The sequence below is a fragment of the Pelodiscus sinensis genome, chromosome 32 (genome assembly GCF_052426305.1).
Source record: "Pelodiscus sinensis isolate ZL-2025 chromosome 32, ASM5242630v1, whole genome shotgun sequence".
Taxonomy (NCBI): Eukaryota; Metazoa; Chordata; order Testudines; family Trionychidae; genus Pelodiscus; species Pelodiscus sinensis.
This window is the reverse complement of record NC_143083.1, coordinates 2038791-2060892: the sequence shown is the minus strand read 5'-3', so window position 1 is coordinate 2060892 and position 22102 is coordinate 2038791. Positions and strand designations below refer to the sequence as shown.

The 22102-nt window shown below is 64.4% G+C and overlaps 1 protein-coding gene across 3 annotated transcripts; it reads right to left on the bottom strand.

Moving 5' to 3' along the window:
• Window positions 1-108: 108 nt before the first annotated feature.
• LOC102454107 (uncharacterized) lies at window positions 109-20267 on the bottom strand. Of its 3 annotated transcripts, none has more exons than XM_075903284.2 (13): window positions 20007-20267; window positions 10710-10844; window positions 10426-10507; window positions 9426-9498; window positions 8853-8956; window positions 7841-7939; window positions 7563-7634; window positions 6864-6938; window positions 6072-6135; window positions 5660-5722; window positions 3826-3919; window positions 3285-3392; window positions 109-1295 (listed from the first exon to the last, which is right to left on the bottom strand). In XM_075903284.2, coding segments are annotated over exons 1-13 (1023 nt in total). In that variant the 5' UTR covers window positions 20060-20267; the 3' UTR covers window positions 109-1294. The 3 variants fall into 3 exon arrangements, with proteins under 3 accessions (XP_075759399.1, XP_075759398.1, XP_075759400.1); XM_075903283.2 differs by lacking the exon at window positions 20007-20267 and adding an exon at window positions 13563-13776; XM_075903285.2 differs by lacking the exons at window positions 5660-5722; window positions 20007-20267 and adding an exon at window positions 13563-13774.
• Between the last annotated feature and the right edge of the window lie 1835 nt (window positions 20268-22102).

The following is a 22102-nucleotide window of genomic DNA, read 5'->3' as shown; positions in this document are numbered from 1 at the left end:
CGAGCTGCCTCCAGGCCCTCCCTGCCTCCCTCCCAACAGAGGCCGGAGGAGACGCGTCAGGTGCCTTCGCTGGCTCTGCCCAGCCCCCGCCCTCAGTTAGGGACGTCCACGTGGCGCTCTCGTGAGCTGGGCACCCAGCACCCCCCCTTGACGTGCATGTGCTGGGGTCTTGTGCGGTTCCCCCACCAGTGCCCCACGGCGCAGGCCATACCTGGGCAGGGCCCCCCCATCTCTGCTCCCTCCCTCCCGAAAGCACAAGCAGCAGCTACCGGTCCAAAGTGGGCCTGGCCCCCCCAGCACCTCCCCCGACCCAAGTGTTCTGCCCAAGCAGCTGGGCGGTCTGACTCCGCTGCCCACGCCTGCTCCCTCCCAGAACCACTGGCTCCCCCATGCCCTGCCCCCACCAGCGCGGACTGCAGGGCAGGGGACAGAAGGGACTCGTGGACCCTCCACCCCCCAGTGGGTTCCCCCAGAGCAGTAGCCCCCAGTCACTTGGGGGGCCAGGAGCTTCGGTGCGGACATGGGAGCTGGAGCTCATGTGTCTTTATTGAGTGCAGACCCACGGCCGGTACCCAGCCCTGCTCTCCGGGGCCTGGGCGAGCGCGCTGGGGCTCGGCTCCTCCTGCTGCGTTTGGCATTGCCCTGCCGGGGCCCCATTCCCTGGCTCTGAGTGCAGCCTGCAGCACCGTGGCCGCCAGAGAGGGGCTGGGGCAGCTGAAGTCCGAGCTGGGGAGGCCGGGAGCAGCAGCACCGCCCGGGGCCTGGAGCTGAGCCTGTCTCGGCGCTGGAGGAGTGATGCTCAGGGGCGAGCAGGAGGCTCCCGCCCTGCCTGAGGGCCTGGGGGCGGGCGGCTGTGACAGCCCCACAGCGGGGCCAGGGCTCTGGTTCTTGCCCACCAGCTGCAGCCGCGGTCAGACAGGTGCCAGGCCACAGGGGCCGGAAGGAGTCCAGCCAGGTTTGCTGCCCGGGCGGCCGAGGCTGAGCAGGAGGCAGCCGCGCGGGAAACGCCCCTTGCAGGGCTCCTTAAGGCACGTGCTGGGGGAGCCTGACGGGCTCCGGTGTTCAGCTTGGTCTCTGCACCCGCCTTGTCCGTTCATTTCCTCTCCCTGCTCTCCTCAAAGCCAGCCCCCTGCTCTCGGCGTGTCCCGGAGGGGGAGCAGGCAGCTGCCTGGCCAGGGGACTCCAGCCCATGTGATGGGGCAGGGGGCGTCTGCCAGCAGGAAGCCTGGTCCATGGGCCACCAGGCCCCGGCGCCGAGCGCAGCCTGATGTCCCTGGTTTCAGGTCGACCTGTATCTGGACACAAACAGGAGATGACTGGTTCACTCTGGCCTGGGGTGGGAGGCGCAGCCTGGCTCGGGGCGAGGGCCAGGCCACCCCTGCTAGCCCCAGGCAGCCCAGGAATTGTGCTTGGAGCGGAGCAGAAGGGCAGGACCCGGAGGCAGAAAGTCATCGCTGGGTAGTGGGGTCTCGGCCGCCCCCCGTGGCCCATCTGGGACAGCAAGGAGAGGCCGAGTCAGGGATCCTGCGGGCCCAGAGCCAGGGCGGGGAGTTGCCTGGTAGCAGTGGAGCCAGCCGACCCGCACGGCACGGGCAGAAGAGCCTGCGAGCAGCACGGGGCTGGGCGCCTGCGTTCCCTGCCTGTCTGCGGCAACAGGCTACATCTCCTGCTGCTGTGTGCTCTGTGCCCAGCCCCTGGCCTCGGGCGCCGGCAACCTGGGCAGCTCCCTCCCCCTGGGCCTCCGCAGAGCAGCCTGGGCACGCTGGCCTGCTGGCAAGGAGCCAGCCCCTTGGACGCTGGGCTGCCCAGCCGTGCCAGGTCCTAGCCAGCCACATCTCTGCAGACCTGCCCTGGGCCTCCTGCTGGGGGCGTGGGCTGTGGTTGGGGCTGTGTCCAGGGGAGATCTGCCGGGGAAAAGCAAAGCAGCTGCCTTGGGGGTGGGAGGAGGGGCTAGGCCAGCGTTCGAAGCACAGGCCTCCAGCGGTCTCGGATCCCAGCTCTGCCAAGGACTCCCGGAAACGCTTCACTAAGTCTCTCCCTGTGTAACCAGGGCCCAGCGCCTGGGTTTTATTGCTGGTGCCGGCACTGACTGGGGGCCCAAGCTGCTTTGGCGCACGGTGCCTCAGTTTCCCCACTGATACACCGATAACCCCTGCAGGGGCTGGGACCAGTCTGGGAGGCTCGGTGGGGCAGGATGGCTGCATGGCCCAGCACTGGGCTGCAGGAGACAAACCGTTTCATCTCGGCCTGGGTGTCCCTCTGGTCCCGCCCTTCGTGGGGTTTGTGTGGGGCTCAGGGCCCAGCATGCAGGGTGGCTGCTGCCTGCCAGAGGCAGGGCCGGGCCTGAGCTGCCCTGGAGGGGGGTCTGACATCCCAGCTGCCCTCCTGGTCTCACCGCTACTGGCGTCTCCTCATCCATATGCGCGGGCAGCCCCCCCCCCCCCCCCCGGGGCTGCTCTTAGCTGGGGTCCTGCCTGCGCCCCAGGCTCGGGGGTCCCTGCCCTAGTGGGATTGGATCTCAGGGCGGGCAGACCCGGAACCCAGCCAGGCCTCGAGTTGTGCTCGGTGCCACCGCGGCACAGGGCCTGCCCAGCCGGGCACCGCCAACCCTCAGCCGGTGCTCTGTGGCCCCAGGGCTGCACCCAGCTCCACCCCCACCCCCACCCCCACCCTCACCCGTCCCCTCTGCAGCCTCCTGCCTGGCCAGCACCGGCAGCCGAGAAAGCAGCTGCTGGGTGAGGGGGCCGGGCAGAGGGAATGGGCCGAACAGCTGGCAGCCACGGGACAGGCCGCTCCAGCCCCTGCCAGGCCGCCCTTTGTCCTCCTGCCGCTGGGCGACCGCTGGGCTGGGGGCACGGGAGAGCTGCAGCAGCTGGGCCTGGGCTGAGGGCTGGCCAGGAGCCGGCCGGCGCGGGGGTCGGGCTGGGGCTCTCCCCACTCAAGCAGCCCGTGGCTCCTGCGTGCCCGGTGAGCGCGGGGTCACGGCTCGCTCAGCTCAGCAGGGAACCGAGACCCGGCTCCGGGGTAACCCCCTGCTGCCCCCCCAGCCCTCCCCGTGTGGGGAATGAGCGTTACATGCACCAGCACTGGGGTGACTGGCTGGCTGCTGGGCCGGGCCCAGCACAGACATGAGATGCCCAAAGGGCCAGGCAGGGGAGATGGGACCTGCCCGAGGTTTGGGGTGCCCGTGGCTGCCCTGCCCTCTGGCCCCAGGCTGGGAGCCGCCCCCCCCCACTCGCTGGTTCCCTCCTCGCCCACCTCCCCCCGCGGGGCCGTGTACTCACTAGTGCTGCGGGTGCAGCTCTGGCCAGGCTCCCATCGACATCAGCTGCTGCTCCAGTGCCACAATGCGCAGGCCGATGTACCCCGAGGACAGCAGCAAGGCCACCGCCCTGGGGAGAGGCGACGTGAGCGGCAGAGCCGGGCCTGCCGGACAGGGGCATTCGCCCTCCCGGAGCCGGGCTGGCAAGCGGCTGCTGAGAGCACCGAGCCCTCCGTACATGGCAGGGCAGGCTGCCCACGGGGGTGGCCTCGCCAGAGCAGAGCGCAAGCCGGGAGCTGCCTGGCTCCTCGGGGGTGGCACAGCCCGGCGGGGGCGAAGCAAGGCAGCCTGCTGCCCCCAGCTGCTGCACGCTGCCCTGGGAGGGAGGGAGCTGTGGGCAGGAGCCAGCAGCCAGGACACCAGGGGGCCGGGGCTCTGGTGCGCAGCCCTGGAGAGCAGCATGTTGTGCCCCAGCGCCAAGCCCCCGTGCCAGGAGCTAACGGGGCGCAGGCCCCTGGCCTGTGGTGCCTGCTAGGAGCCCAGGGTGCCCTGGCCCAACTCACAGCAGCAGGTAGACGAGGATGATGATGTTGAGGGTGCTCAGGTACGACCACCAGCTCCTGGGCTTCTTCGTCTGCCTGCCTGGCCGGGCCCCGCCTGCAGGGGGAAGGAGCCATCATGGCATGGCCAGCCTGGGGGAGGGCAGGGCTACGGCCCCTTAGTTATCCCAGGAGGGGTTGGGGGACCCCAGGACCCCTCTGCCAACCCCCCGCAAGTCCCCACTGCACAACCCTCCCAGGAGTCCCCCCCCACATAGCCCCCCACAAGTCCCCACTGCACAACCCCCCAGGAGCCCCCCACACACAGCCCCCCACAAGTCTCCACTGCACAACCCCCCAGGAGCCCCTCCCACACAGCCCCCCACAAGTCCCCACTGCACAACCCCCCAGGAGTCCCCCACAAGTCTCCACTGCACAACCCCCCAGGAGCCCCCCACACACAGCCCCCCACAAGTCCCCACTGCACAACCCCCCAGGAGTCCCCCACAAGTCCCCACTGCACAACCCCCCAGGAGCCCCCCCCACACAGCCCCCCACAAGTCCCCACTGCACAACCCCCCAGGAGTCCCCCACAAGTCCCCACTGCACAACCCCCCAGGAGCCCCCCACACACAGCCCCCCACAAGTCCCCACTGCACAACCCCCCAGGAGCCCCCCACACAGCCCCCCACAAGTCCCCACTGCACAACCCCCCAGGAGCCCCCCCCACACAGCCCCCCACAAGTCCCCACTGCACAACCCCCCAGGAGCCCCCCCCACACAGCCCCCCACAAGTCCCCACTGCACAACTCCCTAGGAACCCCCCTGCACAGCACGCCCAAGAGTGCTTGTGCCCCACTGCTGAGCCACACGGCAGGGAGGGGCAAGGATGCTAAAGAGCGGTTACTTGGCTAATCGTATAGTCGATACGATTTCTTGGGCTACCTGAGAAGTCGATAGGGGCCACGCTGCGGAGCCCAGTGAGTGCGACTCCTGGTGCTGGCTGGAGCTGGGACTGAGCAATCCCAGCTCGTGCTACCTTACAATGCAGAGGCGCAGTGGTCCCATCCGCACGCGCCAGCCGGGCCACCGAGCACAGGGGCTGCTGCAGCCTCCACCATCCCCCACCCGCCCCGAGGCGGGGGGGACGGGAGAGGAGCAGGCGGCACCAGGGAGATGGTCCTGGGGGGAATTGGCTTTTTAACCTGGCTCCCCCCACCCCCGCGGCCCACACAGAGGGAGTGAGCAGTCGAGTGCCCAATAAGTGACGCCTACCGGGTAGTCAAGCAGCCGACTCACTAACATCCCAGCAAGGACACGGCCTCCCTGGGGGGCTGCAGAGCCAAAGGTCTCGCTCTCAGCAGCCCATCCAGAGGGCATCTGGGCAGCCGCCGTCCATCACCCCAGCCCCGCATGAAAGACTCCTCCAGGGACTGGGCACTGGCCGGTGCCCGGTGTGTGTAACAGATACCAACCAAGGGGCCAGGCTCATGCCAAGTGCAGGGAGTGGCCCTGCACCCGCCGAGGGGCCCAGTCCTGCCCTGGTGTCAGGCTGGGGTGACTGCAGGGCTCCCACAGTCTGGCCCGACCCTGCAGCAGGTTGGCGAGGGAGGAGCTGCGCCAGCAAACGTGGCAGCAGCTCTGCCCCGTGCCAGACGTGCCGTGGGGAGCCATGTCTGAGGCCTGCGGGGACCAGCGGGGAGGGGGCTCTGCAGCCGAGGCGCCCCAGCTAACCCCGGCCCCGCTGCCAGAGCTACAGGGATGCATCTGCCATGGTGCCTGAATGGGCGTGGGCAGAGCCTGGGGAGCAGGCCGGGGCACAGTGCCCGCAGCTAAGCAGGCACCTCACGACCCTCACCTTGGCTCGGCATGGCCTTCTCCTCGCCCTCATGCTCTCCGCTCCGCCTCGGGCCCAGCCCGTCTGCACACAACAGGACACAGTCACTGGCGCTGCCAGGCCCCGCAAGGCACCAGGCTCCCCCGGGGGAGCCTGCCTTGTAGGCTGAGCATGGCCTATTCTGCCTGCCTTTAGGGGCCCTGCTGTCCCAGCGCCCGCTCCCCGGCTCTTCCTGCCATGGAGCAGGGGGGCCGAGTGGAGGACGGTCAAACTCATTCCACCTAATCCAAGTGGCGGTGGCTGGGCCCCTGGCCAGACACTGCGACGCTCAGACCCAGGCGCAGGAGGCGCCAGCAGGCTCCTTATCGCACTTGCACACTCGTTTGCACGTGGGCTGCTGAATGCGCAAGGCTGAGGGCTGGGCCCCACTCACCTCGCTGGTCCAGGAGGTCGTCAGACTCCTGGGAGCTCTGCTCCAGGTCCGACTGGCTGGAGGTCTGGAAGGGAAAAGCAGCAGGTCACAGAGGGGCCCTGCCGTCCCTCCCCATGGCTCTCTGGTCTCTGCCCCCTGCCCGTCACCTCCCCGACCCCCTCCCCTGGCCACTGGGTCTCGGCTGCCTGCTCAGAGCGGTCAGACCCCAGGCTCCTAGTTCTGGTCCCTCTGAGATGCACAAAGCTCCTGCCTCGCTCTGCAGACCCCTAACCGCCCCCAGCGCTTCATTCCCTGGGCAGCGCTGCCTCCCTGTGGCACCTGGACACCCGCCTCCTGCCTGCCCCCGAGCGAGGCACTGCCCTGGGGAGACGGGCGTTCGGCAGGGCCCAGGCGGCGTCTCGACCAGACCAGGCCCTGCTGAGACCTGACAGGAGCAGGCGCCGCCGTCCCGCGGGGGCAGGGATGCTGCAGAGAAGCTCTGGACAGACAAGCCTCCCCCATCTCCCGGGCCGGACACCCCTGCAGGCCTGGGAAACCCCCCCCCCTCCGAGATGGGCAGCCCAAGCATGTCGGAGCCCCCAGGTGTGTGCGGCACATGGGGCTAGAGTGTGTCCCCCCGGCGACCTGGCAGTGGGGCACCAAGCAGGCGCTGGGCCGCTGCCTCACAGGGACACGCCAAGGCAGAGGCCTGGGCACTGTGGGTGCCTTGGAGGAGCCAGCCCTGCGCCGGACTCTTCCTCGTTTGCCAATAGCTGCCCGCAGCCCGCACTGCCCACCCGGCCTCGCCCTTACCAGAGACTTCTCCTGGAGCTGCTCCGAGCTGGTGTCGGCTGGCGAGGCCAGGGGGCTGCTGCTCACGCTCCCGTCCTGGGCACGGAGGAGGGGGCCGGTGAGCCCTGGCAGGCAGCAGAGCCTCCTGAGCCGGCCAGGGCAGCCCTGGGCCGGGGTGTCCCTACAGATCATGGGGCCCTACACAACGGAGCCCCCTCCCCCTCAGGGTTCGGGCTTCCCGCCCCCCACCCAGAGCTGCTGGCTGGGAGGAGCAGGCGAGGGAGGAGCGCTGCCCTGGGCAGGAGAGAGCAGCGGGGCGGGGAGAGGAACGGGCAGGCGTGTTCAGCGCTGGCAGCGGGCACATGAGCTCTCTCGGCTGAGCTGGTGCCCTAATGAACGGCCAGGCCAGCCCGGGCCCTGTGGGGCGCAGCGTGCCCGCACGCCAGCCTGGGAGCCGGCTCCCACACACAGGCAGGCCCAGGGTGGTCACCTCTGGGAACTTCGATAGCTGGAAGCTGGGGAGTGGGGCGGGAAGGGGGCTGAGGGCATCTGCCCAGTGTGCGTGTAGGGGGAGCCCGGGGCAGCATGGCGGCGGGCCCTGAGGGGCCTTGGCAGAGCCTCATGCGGAAGGGGAGCCCGGGGCTGGGCAGGCCGGGGGTCAGGATGGGCGTGCCTGGGCATCTCAGCCCCTCCTGCCCGTGCGGCTGGAGTGGCGCCAACCTGGAGGTGTTTGCAGACAGATCTCAGCAGCTGGTACGTGGCCTCTCGGGTCCGCAGCGAGACAAAGAGGAACTGGGAGGAGAGAAGGAGAAGGGATTGTCCAAGCTCTCACTCCCCTCCCACCACGGCCTCCCCCTGCCCACGGGGCCTGTGCCCGGAGCTCAGGGCTTGTCCTGCTCCTGGTGCCATGGGGGAAGGGCACATGGCCTGCCCGGGGCTCGCTTTGCGCAGGTGCCACAGCTGGGTGGATGCCCCATGGGCCTTGCCTCTGCTCTCACCTTCTCGCCCTCCGAGGTGCGGATGCTGAGGGCGTTGGGCACCACCAGCGCCATGTTGGCCTTCTTGAGGACAGTAATGGAGGAGACGGGTATCACCACCTGCATGGCGAGAGGAGGCCGTCTCACCCGCTCCAGGAGGGGCCCACGGCTGCTTTGGTGCCCCCAGACCCAGGTGAAAGTGGAGCCAATGGGGGTGCCGGAGCTGCGAGGGTGGGGTCCTTGCAGTGCACACCCCAGGACCAGGCTGAGACACACATGGCCGCCCAGCCAGGCCAGGCAGGTGGAGCTGGGATAGCTTCCTCCACACGCCAATGGCTGAGCTGCTGCCCCATGGTCCTTGCGGCAGCCTCTGTCATAGACACCCCGGGGGTCCCCTCAGCCCCTGGCACAGACGGCTAACCTGGGCTGCTGGCAGCCTCCGGCACCCCAGGCCTGAGGAGGGGCCCAGAGCCCCCGGCCCAGGCATCAGTGCCAGGCCTGGGGCTGGCGCCACCGAAGGCCACCACAGCTCAGCAAGGCTGCCTGGCGCCTGGGGCAGGGGAGCCCCCCAGCTGGCCCGTGGGACCCAGCTGGGGTGACAGGTGGTGAGCAAACTGCTCCAGAGCTGGCTGCCACGTGGGGAGGGGAGCTAGAGGCAAACAGACCCCCCCACACCCTACACATCTCACCCCTTCCCCCAGTGCACCCCCCCCGCACACACCCCACCCCTCCCCCACATTCATCCCACTCCTCCACCACCCCCTTCCGCCCCACCCCATTCCACCCCTCCCCCGCACACATCCCACCCCCGTCTTCCACGCACCCTGTCCCCTCCCCCATATATTTCCATCCCATCCCCCCCACATCCCACCCCTCCCCTATATAACCCCCTTGACCCGCCTCCTTTCCAGCTCTCCTCCCCTCCCCCATGCAAGCCACATATCCCAACCCCCTGCTCCCTGCATGCACCCCACTCACCCCTACACAGCCCACACCCCGAGTCTGACCCCCGTGAGCAGCGGAGGGGCCCCACCTTGATGTCCCGGCGCAGCATGCTGCACTGGAAGCAGACGTAGTTCTGCGAGACGTAGAGGCGCCCGTGATAGGGGACTTCCCTCTGCCAAGCACAGGAGACACCTATGGGCACCGGACGACAGGGACGGGTGACTGGGGGGGCAGAGGGGTGGGTGAGTGGGCGGGAGGCTGTGGGGGGGCAGCTGGGAGGTTAGGGGGTGGGTGGGGAGAAGGGGGGGAGGCAGGAGGCCGGGGAGTGGACGGGAAGGGGGTGTGGATGGGAGGCTGGGGGGGTGAGAAGCAGGAGACAGAGGAGATGCAGGGGGTGGGTGGGAAGCGGGGGGGGGGGGAGCCAGGAGGCCTGGGGAGTGGACGGGAAGGGGGTGTGGATGGGAGGCTGGGGGGGTGCAAACAGGGGGCGGGCAGGACGCTGGGCAGCAGGCGACAGGCTGGGGGGGTGAGAAGCAGGAGACAGAGGAGATGCAGGGGGGGGTGGGGAGCAGACGTGGAGGCGGGAGGCAGGGGTGGGGGGGGAAGTGGGGGACAGGCGGGAGCCTGGGGGGTGGGCGGGAAGTGGGGGAGCCGCACTCACTGTCCAGCAGGGTCTCCTCCCCGGGGATGTCCTCCTTGAAGGCTTTCTGGTAGCTCGCCAGGTGCTTGGCTAGCTGGGGGGAGAGCAGGGAACCAGGTCAGCTGGAGAGAATGAGCCTCCCCCACCCCACCCCACCCCGATGGGCCTAGGGGGCAGCTTGAGCCCACAAGCTGGGCCCACCCCAAGGAGAACCGGGCCCCACAGGAGAGGGGGCAGAGAGGAGGCACATGTAGGGCAGGATGGAACACAATGCCCAGGCTGTGGGGACACATGGGGGCCTTCCCCGGACCTTGCCCGGCTGGCTGGGTGTGCCAGGGAGCGTGTCACTGGGACCTGCCCAGCGCTGCCCACCCCCCGGAGAGCCGGCCCTGAGCAGCTGGGACCACCAGTGCTAATGCCAGGCAAGCGGGCGGCATAAACCTCCCACCCAGCGCCCCAATCTAAGACCCCCATGTGGGCATCCCAACCCCCCAGCACCCATCCCGCCCCCCTGCCAGTGACCTCTCCTGTGACCCCCCCCCGGTATCCCAAACACCCCCCCCAGCATCCATCCCGCCCCCCTGCCAGTGACCCCTCCCCCAGTATCCCAAACACCCCCCCAGCACCCATCCCGCCCCCCTGCCAGTGACCTCTCCTGTGACCCCCCCCGGTATCCCAAACACCCCCCCCAGCATCCATCCCGCCCCCCTGCCAGTGACCCCTCCCCCAGTATCCCAAACACCCCCCCAGCACCCATCCCGCCCCCCTGCCAGTGACCTCTCCTGTGACCCCCCCCGGTATCCCAAACACCCCCCCAGCATCCATCCCGCCCCCCTGCCAGTGACCCCTCCTGACCTCTCCCAAACACCCCCCCAGTACCTATCCTCAATCCCAGAGAGCGTCGCCCCCGTAACCATCTTAAAGCCCCAAGCCTGGTGCCCATTCCAATGCCTGTCCCCACAGGGATCCCAACCCCCCAGCAGCCCCTGGGCCCTGTCCAGGTGGGAGGCAGGGGACTCACACAGGAAGGAGCAGCTCTCTGCATGCCTGGGGCTTGCTCCGGCTCGGGCTCTTTGGAGAAGGACGGGTCGTAGGTCTTTGATCTGAAAGGCACCGGAGGCCAAAGATGAGAGCAGCGGAGCCCTGGACGGGGTGCGGGGTCCCCACAGGGCAGGGCTGGTCTGGGACGGGGGGCAGCTGGCAGCACAGTGAGGCACCGAGCAGGCTTGGGGGGAGGGTACATTGCAGCACAGCTGGGGTGGGCCAGATGTGAGGTGCCTGCTTGGGGGGAGGGGCAGGTCTCACCTGATGAGGCTGGGGTGCTTCCTTGGCTGGGGGGCATTGCTCCCTGTCTCCTCCAGGCTCTGCCACTTCTGCTCCAGCATCTTCTTCTTGCTCCTCTTGAGCTTCCCGGAGCTGGCGGCAGGGTCGGCCAAGCAGCTGGGATGGGCAGAGAGCAGGGTGGAGTGACAGGTGCCCTGGCCAGGAGCCGTCTCCATGCCCCTGTCCCGCCACTGGGACTCCCTCCTGGCCGCTGGCCAAGCCGCCCTGCCCAGCCCATCCTTTCCCGCGGGCGGGGGGTGCTGCCCTAGGCCGCGGAGAAACCCCAGGGACGTGTGGGGTGTCGGTGCGCGAGGCGCCCGGGGCAGCAGAGCGATTCCCACCGGCTTTGCCCTGCTGCTGCCCCTGGCTCTGGGGTCCTTAGAGCGGGGGAGAGTGCCACAGGCTGGTGTACCTGGACACGGGGCAGGGCTGTGTTCACAGCACGGCAGCCTGGGGGCAGCAGGGGGTGGGTACCCACTCTCCAGCACCCGCCAGGCCTCCTCTAGGACCCACCTCTGCCCTGGGCTGGGCTCCTCCCTCACACTCCCCCCCCAGCCCCTCGGTCCCAGACAGGCCCATCAGATGGCGCTGGGGGGAGGCACGCCATGCCCCAGCCCCCCACCCCTCCAGAGAGGCAGAGGGGCAAGGGGAGCAGAGCAAAAGGGCCACGAGCTGCGTGAAAATCCTATGGCCATGACAGGCCAACGGCAGTCAGCCCCGGTCCCAGGGCCGCTGCTCCCCCTTCACAATCTGCACAGGGGCGGCACGGCCCCTCTGTCCTGCTTCTCCACGGCAGGGGCTGTGGCGAGACCTCCCTGGGCACGTCCCATCAGCAGCTCTCAAAGCACTTTACGAAGGAGGGTATTTGATGGAGGGGGAAACTGAGGCACGGAGAGCTGTGTGAGGTCAGCCAGCAGGCCTGTGACAGCTGGCGGTAGAACTCAGGTGTCCTGAGCCCCAGTCCAGTCTATCAGCCCACCCCCAGCACAGCCCCAGAGAGTGCAAACCTCCAGCGGCCAGAACTCCCGTTTTACACAGTTACTGGCTGCAAGAAGTCACTCCGTTGCCAGCATAGACCAGAAAGCGCCCGTAACAAGCCTCTGAGTATTGCGCTCAGCTGGCGCGTTTCCTTCTAGCTAGCCGGATAGCGTGGGTTGATCCATCTGGTATCACTTGCAACCTCTTCAGTCCTGCTTTTTGTGTTTAATAAAATCCCTTTTGTTTGTCATTAAACCCACTGGAAAGAGCTGTTGCTGGGGGTGGGCGGCAGCTGGGCATATCTGCATCGCTCTTCCACTGAGCAACTTCTGAGCCGGCTCTAGATAAAACATTTATGTGGGGTTCAAATAGATTTATCTGGGGTTTGACCAGGGGGCTGCATCTACGCCTTCCCAGAGCTGAGCTGCTCTCAGTGTCTGTGCTGCTCTGCTGTGGGCTGTGACCCCCTCTCTGTGCCTTTGCTGGAGGAGACCAGAGGGTCTGGCTCAGCAGATCGGGGTGATGGGGTGCCCCAGAGGGCAGGCAGACAAACTCAGTGCTCGGATCAGCCCATCAGGCGACAGTCTCCAAGGAATCCCTGTGACCAAACCCATCATAGCTGTAATTAGCTGGAAGTTAATAATACCGCTTGTGCAGAGACCGTGCAAGATCACTTTCAGGTTGTGTAATATCTTGCAAGTCAGATGGTAACCCTACCAAGGCAGAGTCGACAGCCCTGACCCTGAGCTATGAAACTGGAGGGACTCACTATGAACTAGATTATGGAGCCTTTGAATTTTGCTTCCTAAGGCAAAATAAAGGAGACAAACCCCCATGCTTCAGGGCAGAACCTGACCTTGAATCATGGGGGTCAGGAGGGAAGTCAGGGTTCCAGGGCTCCTGGCAGTGCTGGCACACAGCATGTAACAGGAATAGGGAGGTGACGTGGGGGCCAAGTGTCATGGGCCCTCAGAGAAGAAGGGAAGTGGAATCCAGTGGCTAGGGAGTGAGCCTGGCACTTGAAAGACCTGAGTTCAGAACCAGCTTTGCCACAAGCATCCCGAATGCCCTTAGTCATGTCACTTAGCCTGCCCGTGCCTCACTGCTCCCTCTGTGCACTGAAAGATTAGCACGCCCCAGACTCTCAGCCATGTTGGAGCATAAACATGTTTGCTACCTGCTGGTGTTAAAATCCTTGGGGGGAATCCCAGAGTCAATATACCCCACCCCATGCATGCATGGCAAAGGCACACTGGCACCACAGGCACATGCTAAGCAGCCGTGACTCCATCCACACACCCAGCTGGGGCCTGATGAAGCAAAACCTGAAAAGAAAAGGAGCCGTTCCCCTCCTATCCCCGTCACACAGCCCCAGCCCTGCCTGCGTGTTTCCCGCTGGTGTCAGTGCAGGTTCGCTGGACAGCGTGGGATTTTGTGGGCAAGAGCAGGACGCCGAGCCAGGACGCCTGGGTTCTGTTCCCAGCCTGCAGACTTGGAGGCAGCATCCCTGGACTGGCAGCGCTGGGAAGAAAGGTTCCCTAGTGGTTGGAGTGGGGGGGAGGACCCCTATGCTCCAGTTTCAGTGTGACCCTGGTTTGACACACAGGGACGGGCAAAAATGTCTATGGCTCAGCATCCCCCATAGCTAACAACCCCCCCCCCCCCCCAGAGCACAGGGACTTGGAGTTTCTGCTGCTCTGGGTGTTGGGAGGGGCGGGGAGGAGATCAGGCGTGCTCAGCGCTGTGCCTCCGGTCCCCAGGGCTCCTGTCTTCCCACCTCTCTTGTACAGATCCTGCAGGGGGGCCAAAGCCCCCCACCCCAGCCCAGATCAGAGCCCGCCAACGCGCAGCCTGTACCTCGCCACTGAGACAGCCGAGGGGGTGCGTCCCACCCCTGCGCCCAGCTTCATGGCCCCAGCTCCCCTGGGCTCCAGCTCCGGGCTGTCTGCCTCACTCAGCTCTCATGCACCTCCAGTTCCTGCCCCTTCAGCAGCCTCCACCCCATGCCTGCCTCCTCTGCAGCTTGCTCAGCTCCTGGGCCCAGCCCAGTGAGGCTGTAATTGCATCCCAAACTGCATTTCCTTAAAGGGCCAGGCCCAGAGAACGAACACGCTTGCTGCAAGCACGTGGCACCCGCACATTCCTCTCCTGTGAGTGTGGAGCTCCCTTCCCAGCCGCTGCCAAGCAGGTCCTGCTGTGAATGCAGAGGCCAGGGCGCCTTTAGTGAGCAACTGCTGAACCAGACACTCCCCAGCCCAGAGCTACAGCGTGGGCGGGAGGGGACATGGCCGTGCGCACCGCTGGCCGTAACCGCTGTTTGCTTAAACCCTCAGCTCCTGGAGTCCTGTGAGAGCCACAGCTTGTAATTAAACCAGAAAGGTTGTTTCCAGCCTTTGTGGTTGCAGAGAAACCCCGGCAAGGTTCCAATGTTCCCTCTAATCTTTTCCATCCATCCGTGTGCAGAATAAATGTTTTGTCTGCACCGAGGCATATGCGAATGCGCACCCCCAACTGAAACACAAACCTAGCCCTGGGTGCTCTGCTAATCAGCTGGAATGTCTCCTGAGCGGCCGCACACGTGCCCAGCATACAAGGAACACTGAAGGCAGCCCCAGGGGTGCGAAAGCCAGAAAGCAAATACAAAACTATTTTTTATACAATTTGATTTTAAACCAATCTCATAATTTGGGAGACGACAGATTTTTGAATATCTGAATTTGGCAGATCTTATTTACCTGCACAATATTTTCAGATAATGTTGGGTTTATTTTCCAGAATGATCAGAATTATCTACATTTTTCATCACTGACTGTTTTCAAAAGAAGTGTTTTTAGGGCAGGATTTTTCCCTAGAAAAAAACAAATTGTATTTTGAAACTTTAAAGAACATTTTTAATTGCTTGGGGAAATCCCCAAACAGCCTGGCACAGCCCAGTCCACACTCTGCCCCCACCTGGTTTCAGCTCCTCCCCAGCGCTGTGCTGCAGCTGAGAGGCAGAAGAGCCCATGGAGCAAAAGGAGACTCATACAGCATCCTCTCCAGCCTGCTGAGTGTGGGGTGTGCACGCTATCTTCTAGGATGGGGGTGGCGGGGATTTTTAGGAGCCCTTCCCAAGTTATCCTGCACAAACAGAAGCTGCATCTACCTCTGGTGAGAGGCAGAGGGGGCTGGTGTGTACCAGCCACTCGTGTGCACTTGGGCAGAGATTAGGATGGCCAGTCCTGTCAAGGATCATTAATGTTTTCAGTGCCTGGGGTATGCAGCCCTGCCCCCACAGTAAGGGGTCACCCTTGCTTTGCGAAACAGGCGCTACTGCCCAACAGATTGGGGAATGGGGCTGGTGGAGAAGGCAGCAGGACAGTGAAGTCAAAACCTTCATACAGGGGAAGCGGCTTTGGCTGGCATTCCAGCTGCGCTGCTCTGTTCCACCCCAGAGATGGCTGCATTTCAGTGGGGGGAGAGCTCTAGAGTGGGGGGAGAGCCCTAGAGCTGGTAGCAAAGCTGTGGCCATAGAGAGCTTATTCAGAGCTGTTTCTATAGTCACTGCAGGTAGGTGTCACAGCCGGAACAATGTCTGGCAAGCAGCTAAATATACCCCTGGATTTCATAGATGTCACGGCGGAACTGACCGCTCCTTTGCGCTCAGAATGCTTTTGTAGCATCTTCTGGGCGGGAGATGAATTCAGGCCCCATCTCGGGCGCCCCCTCCCTTTCCCGGCATCGGGCATGTCTGGCCTCTTCCCTGGGAGGCTCGGTTTCTGGGGCAGGAGTGGAGTGTGGCAACGCCGGGCCTTGGGGGGGTTAAACCTGAGCTGGCTGAAGGAGAGAACCCCAGGCCCAGCGCTCGTTCCCGGCTTCTAGCCGAGCTCCCGTGGGATCTGGAGCCGCTCACCCTGGCCAGCCTGTGCCTTTCTTATTTACTGTTGGCCCCCGCCAAGGATCAGCTCCCACTGCCTCATCTCCCCCCCCCCCCGAGACCCTTGCCCCACGGGGCTTGCAACCCGCAGGCAGACAGGCCCTGAAGGCTGAGGCCCAGAGGCCCCTGGCAGGAGGTGTTCAGGGTGCTGGGGCAGGCCTGTGTGTTTTGCTGGAAGGCTTTGCCATGCAGGGGTGTGCGGGCAGGAGAATTGGGCAGGCGAGGCTGCTATGCCCAGCGGAGTGCAGGTGGGATCCATGGCTGACACTCTGGCATCTGACCCGGGGTGGGGTAGGATGGCAGAGAGCCTTAAAGGAGCTGGTGTGGGACGTGCTGCTCGTTATCCAGACATGCACATCCCTCCCCAGCAGACCCCTACTGCCAATCCCTGGCGAGCACTTTCACGCTGCCCCGCCCAAGTTCACTGGAACAGGTCCTGGGCCCACACCGTAAAACCACCCCCTTGTCCTGCACGGCCTCCTCCAAACTCCCCTCCTCGCCAATGCAGGGGGCAAAGTTCTGCCCGGGAATTGCTGACACCTTTGCTGCTGACTGGCTAGGAATTAGCCATAGCTAAGGCTGTGAGTCTTTCCCGGATTCCGGGACCTCGAGGATGCCAGGTGTCCGGTTCTGAACCAGACAGTCCGGTATTTGAGCTTTCGGATCGGGAACCAAATTGAGAGAATAGAACTGTCCGGTATTTCCTGGATCAGATGGGATGTCGATTGGGATGTCATGTCAGGTGTGTCTGGGATTTTTGTTGAAACCATCTGGCAACCCTAGGGACCTCCCTGACTTCTGCAGCTGCGGTGGTGGGTGCAGGTGGCCTTGGGTTGCCTGAGCAGCTGGGGCTACCCCAGGGCCAACCACACTGGCTGCTGCTCCAGCGGCCCCAGGCAGCTAGTCCCAGGCAATCCCCACCCGCAGGAGAAGTAGCGATGGTGGTGGATCCCCAGTTCCTCCCCAGCCCCTAGAAGGGGGATTGGTAGCACAAGTAACCGGCCCCAAATGTTGTTCATTGCCCATGACCTGTCTGTCCCTGCATCCTAGCCCTATCCAGCGCCCATTTCCTTTATTGATCACCCCGTCTCCCTCGTGTTCCATCCACCTACGGCCTTTTGTCTTTGGAGTGAACTTTATGGGACAGGGATTTGTAGCAACTGGCATGAACCTGGAGGGAGGAGCACAGGCTACAGGAGGGAAGAGTTTGGGGAAGGCACCCCGAGTCAGGCTGGATGCACGTGGCTGGGATGTTGCTGCAGCGTCAGCTCTTCTATCCATTGTCCTGCTTGTAAAGAGCCTCTTTAGTTTTAGGCCTGGAGTCCTTCCCTGGGCTTACCCAGCCCACGGCCCACGGCCCATGCCACGACTGTCCTGTTATATTTGTACAGCACCCAGCACAAGGGGCTTGGGCCTGTCCGTGGCTTTTAGACGCTGCTGCAATATTAATGTTCAATAGTGAAGCCTCGACGCTGCAGGGCTAGAGAGACACCGAGATCGAATCTCTTGCTAATTGGGGTTTGGTGGCTAGACCTTGGCACCAGGGGTCGGTCACTTCCGCTAACCAAGTCCCTCCCAGAGCCCCCTGCTGTGCATTCAGGATGGATGCATATTACTGACCTAGCTCTCAGCAGCACTTTACATCAGTTGATCTCTACGCACTTCACAAAGGAGGTCAGACTCCTTGCCCCCGTTGCACAGATGGGGAAACCGAGGCACAAGGAGCCCAGACTACTTGCTGAAAGCCACCCTGCAGGCCAGTGGCAGAGACAAGAACAGAGCCCAGCTGATCTCCCCGAGCAGTAGTCCAGCGCTCTCCTCTGGACCACAGCGTGCCCAGGCCCCCGCCTCCTGACAGAGCCGCCAGACAGGGCTTTGTGCTGAGTGATGCTGGTTTCTAGTCACAGAGCCTGCTAAGCGTAGCAGCTAGTTCTCCAGCTTGTCTGGGGCGGGGATCAGGGGGTCCCATCTATCCCCAGATCATGTCTGGAGATGTTTGGTCAGCGCAGCGGCGGTAGGATCCTGCCAGGACAAAGGGGCTGGAGGCGAAAGGACAGCGCAGGGCTGGGCTGAGCCGTGATCCAGAATCCACCTGACAAACCGCCCGACTCCTCCCCAGTGGCAGAGGAAAGTGAAAATCAACCCGCCCCTGCGGGCTCGCTGCCCAGGCTCTTCCTCTTTCCCTGGCCTTGAGCTTTCACGGCGGTTTGCACCTTGCCCCAGCGCCCGGCCCTGCCGAGATAACGCCTTGTGGGGCACGTGATTATCTGGAACGGCCGGGTCCTGCTGGGAGTGCTCAGCATGGGGCCCATCGGCACGTCCTGGGGGCCCGGGCGCACTGCGGGGCTGCACTTGGGGCAGTGGAGGAGCCACACACACGGCGAGCGGGGGGAGGAAGAGCGCGTCCAAGCCGTGGTTGAAAGGGGGAAGGCCCAGCTGGGGCATCCTTACATGTAGCCTTGTTCCTGGTGTGAACTCAAACTCAGCAGAGCGAGGGAGCTGGGCCAGGACTCTGCCTCCTCTTCCCAGTGCTGACCTCGGGCAAGTCACTTTCCCTTCCGTACCCGCATTGCCCCAGCTGGGACACAGGGAGGGGATATTCCTGCCCCACTGCAAACCCCATGGGTGCAGGGTTATGCAGTGCAGGGACTTCCCTTTGCAGCCGACAGTCCCTGCTATGAGTCCATGGCTGCAGCCCGACAGAATGCCTGGGGGGGATTACTATGATCCCTCTTGTACAGATGGGGAAACTGAGGCATGGACTGGGGCTGCCACTTGCCCAATGTCACCCACAGAGTGCGTGGCAGGGCTGGGCGCGGAGCCCAGGTCCCAGGCCTCACCCACAAAGCCACCCTCTGTGCCGAGTGGAGATGCCCAGGACCGAGCAGATCGCTGGGTTCCCTCCCGGCTCTGCCCGGCTCGCTGAGCACCATGTGCTGGTCAGGCCCTTCAGGGCTGGAAATGCTGGACTCAAGTGCTGCCCAGCCCGGACTGCCCTGCTCTCGGAGGGGAGTGATGGGCAGTGACTGGCGCCCGCCTCTGGTCCCTGCACAGGGCAGCCGGCTGAGCGCAGACCCTGCCCCCGACTCAGTGAGGCCCCCCCAGCAGAACCTGAACACCACCCCCGGCCAATCTCCCTGGAACCTCCCCCGGCTGTAGGTCTTTCATCCGGCACCCTCTAAGCACTGACTCCCTGGCAACTGACCTGGCCTCTGGACAAAATCTGCTGCTGCGGGCCCTGAGAGCAAGGCAAAGTCTGTGGGCAGCACAGCCCTGCCCCAGCACCTCCAAAGAACAGATTCTGTGGCACTGCCTTCCTTGGCAGGGGCCAGCCTTACAACCATCCCCAGATGGGGAAACTGAGGCACAGAGCCCGTAGCTGATTTGTCCAAAGTTACGTAGGAAATCTGTGGTCAAGGCAGGGGCTGAACCCAGGACATGCAGCGAGAGGAATCAAACCCAATGCACACTTGGACACAAACCCAGAAGAACCCTCAAGGCACCCCCCAGGGAACTTCAGGGGTGAGCATACGCAGACTTAGGAATGTCTTCTCTGTCACTAGCACGCGGCTGGTGTATTTCTGCATAAATGCCAAGCAGGGACCCCCGCTCGCGGGGCAGAATCTGGATTAGCTTGGACTGGCGAGGACAGACCGGACCGAGCTTTCTCCACACGTGTAGGGCGCTGGAACGAAGGGTGATGTCCCAATGCCTGTTTGCCATCACTGCAGGTTTGGTCACTGGTGTGCAGCTCCCCCATGGCAAACACTGTCCCAGCGCCCTGCTGTGTAGGGCTTCAGGCCTGCCAGGCCTGAGCCCCAGCACCTCTGGGCCCCCTGGCACCTCTGGGCGCAGGTCAGAGCCCCAGCACCTCTGGGCCCCCTGGCACCTCTGGGCCTGGCAGGGCTCAGATCTGGCGCCTCTGGGCCTGGCAGGGCTCAGATCTGGCGCCTCTGGGCCTGGCAGGGCTCAGACCTGGCGCCTCTGGGCCTGGCAGGGCTCAGACCTGGCGCCTCTGGGCCTGGCAGGGCTCAGATCTGGCGCCTCTGGGCCTGGCAGGGCTCAGATCTGGCGCCTCTGGGCCTGGCAGGGCTCAGATCTGGCGCCTCTGGGCCTGGCAGGGCTCAGATCTGCCACCTCAGTTATGAAAGTAAAATGCTGCTTGAGCCCTGGCGCCTTTCGTTACCAGCTGAGCCCTGCTGCCGTGTGCCCATCGCTAGCAGTGCCTGCCTGAGGTGGCTGGGCACAGAGAGACACGGCAGCCCCCATCCCGAGGGCTGCACCTCAGGGCAGGGTGGCAGTGCGTCCCATGGGGCAGGGCGATGGAAGGGCTGGCCCCAGGGGAGAGCCCGCTCCTGGACCCCTGGAAGGGGAAATCCACTTACAGCTCCCCGGCCCCGCCCAGGGCACTGTCCGCTCCGCTGCACGGGGGCTCCATCCGGCAGGCTGCTCCTGTCCCTGGCCACGCTCGGTCCGTCCCCCGCGGCTCCGCTGCTCTCCCAGCCGCAGGGCAGCAGAGGAAGAGTTCAAAGCTCAGACTCCAGCGCCTGCCGGGACTGGGCCGGCCCAGGGGACGTGCCCCAGACACCTGTGCTGCTGTCGACGCTGAGCAGCCTGGCGCACCAGGTGCTGCTCGTTCCCCGCCGCAGCCACTCCAGGCGCTTTCCCTCGTGATGGTTTCCCAGGCGACCGACCAGCAGGTGTTTTCCTCCTTCAAGGAAATCCAAGGATGGCAAAGCTGCCTCTGTGCCGCCACCGGCTCTGATCATCTTCCTCTTCCTTCCGCCCCTCGCCCACTGCCGCGCACTAACACGCACGGCACACGCCAGCACACGCCAGCACACGCCAGCTGGCAGCCAGGCTGCTCTTCCCTTGCGCAAAAGCAATTTCTGCTTCCGACAGCTCTTCGCCCTGGCGCTGCGCAGTCATTCCTGAACCGAGCTGTGGCAGCCCTCAGAGCTGGGCCCAAGGCTCAGCGGCCTGACGCTGCACCTGTGTCATTCTGCTGCACACCCAGAACCCCACACCATGCTGGAGCTAGTACCCCCCAAACAGGTATCAACGAGAGAATCTCTGCTAGCAGTATCGGGCCTGTGACACACAGCTGAGCCCCAGATTCCAGACAGTGGGGCAATAGCAGTGGGGAGAGGTCTTGGGAATGGGAAGGAGCAGGACAGGAGGGGGTGGGAATTGGGATGATGGGGGTTTGCCCCTTTTGCAGTCCTGCTCTGTGCCTCAGATGGGGGTTTGCCCCTCACTGCCCTGCTCTGTGCCTCAGTTTCTCCTGTAGGGATGAGACTCCCAGGGTGTGAGGCCATGTCTGGGCTGTGCTTTTAGATCCCCATCTGGGAAGTTCCAGGTTATTAGAGCTGTCCTCCCTCCCCCGCTTTCTCCCTGGCTCTTGTGACTCCCCCATATGTTGTAACCTCAATTCCACATCCCTGGAGGGGTGTGCAGGGGGCAGTGATGCTGGTGCTGGTGTCACAATGCCCACACGAGCTGCTGAGGAGCTAGGGAGCCTCCTGCCTGGGAAGGCAAGAGCAGACAGGGGATGTGAAGGGGATCCAGGGCCTCTCATCCACATGGGCACCCTCCCCTGACCTTTGCTAGGCCCCATTCCCCATTCCCCCTCGCCCAGTGCCCACTGCTCCCCACTGCCCAGGTACCCTCCTGCCCTCCCTGGTCTCTGGCAAACACCAGCTGCCGATCAGCGGCTTGCTCTGCACTTTCCAGAGGCAGCGAGTAGCCACCAGGAGATGCCATGTCCGGCAAGCCTAGGCCTGGCCTAAGGGGGCTGAAAACACACAAGGGCCCCCCTCAGCCAGTCGCTGGCACCTGGGTGCCTCCCTCTCCCAGGAATGGGGCTGGAGCACTGGCTGGGGGGAGCTCAGATCCTGCAGCCCTGGCCACTCTCAGCAGGAGGCCCTGCAGTGAACAGGGGTGAGGTCAGGGCTCCCGTCACCCACAGCCCCTCCCCAGTGCCAGCAGGGGCTCTGTGGGGGATGGGGATGGAGCGCTGGCTGTGGGGGACCCCCAGCTCCCCGGTCCCAGCAGAGGCTCTGTGGATTAGAACTTGTTGCCGAAATTCGCTTCTGGCAGCATCACCCCAAGCAGCCCAGCAAGCCAGGCTGGGTGCCCCTCCCCACCTGGTAGGGTGGTGAGATCCCTCTGCAGCTCTGGGATCCTGCTGCCTGTCCCCAGGCACCCCTTGCTGGCTGAGCTCACCCGTGGGATCCGGGCCCCGGAGCGAAGAGCCTGGAAGGGGCACCCAGACACATGGTTTGCATTGGCTGAAAGCAGCCTGTGCACCCCCGTCTCCAGCTGCTGCAGAAGCGTAGTGAGGGTATGTGCCCGGGGGCAAAGGTCAAATTTGCGCCCCCCCCCCCCCATCATTTGTTACTGTGGATCTGTTATTATTTCTAAGTCAGCAAAAAAAAAAGTGCTTCTAGACTTTTGGTTTTTTAAGTTTTTCCCTTTGTTA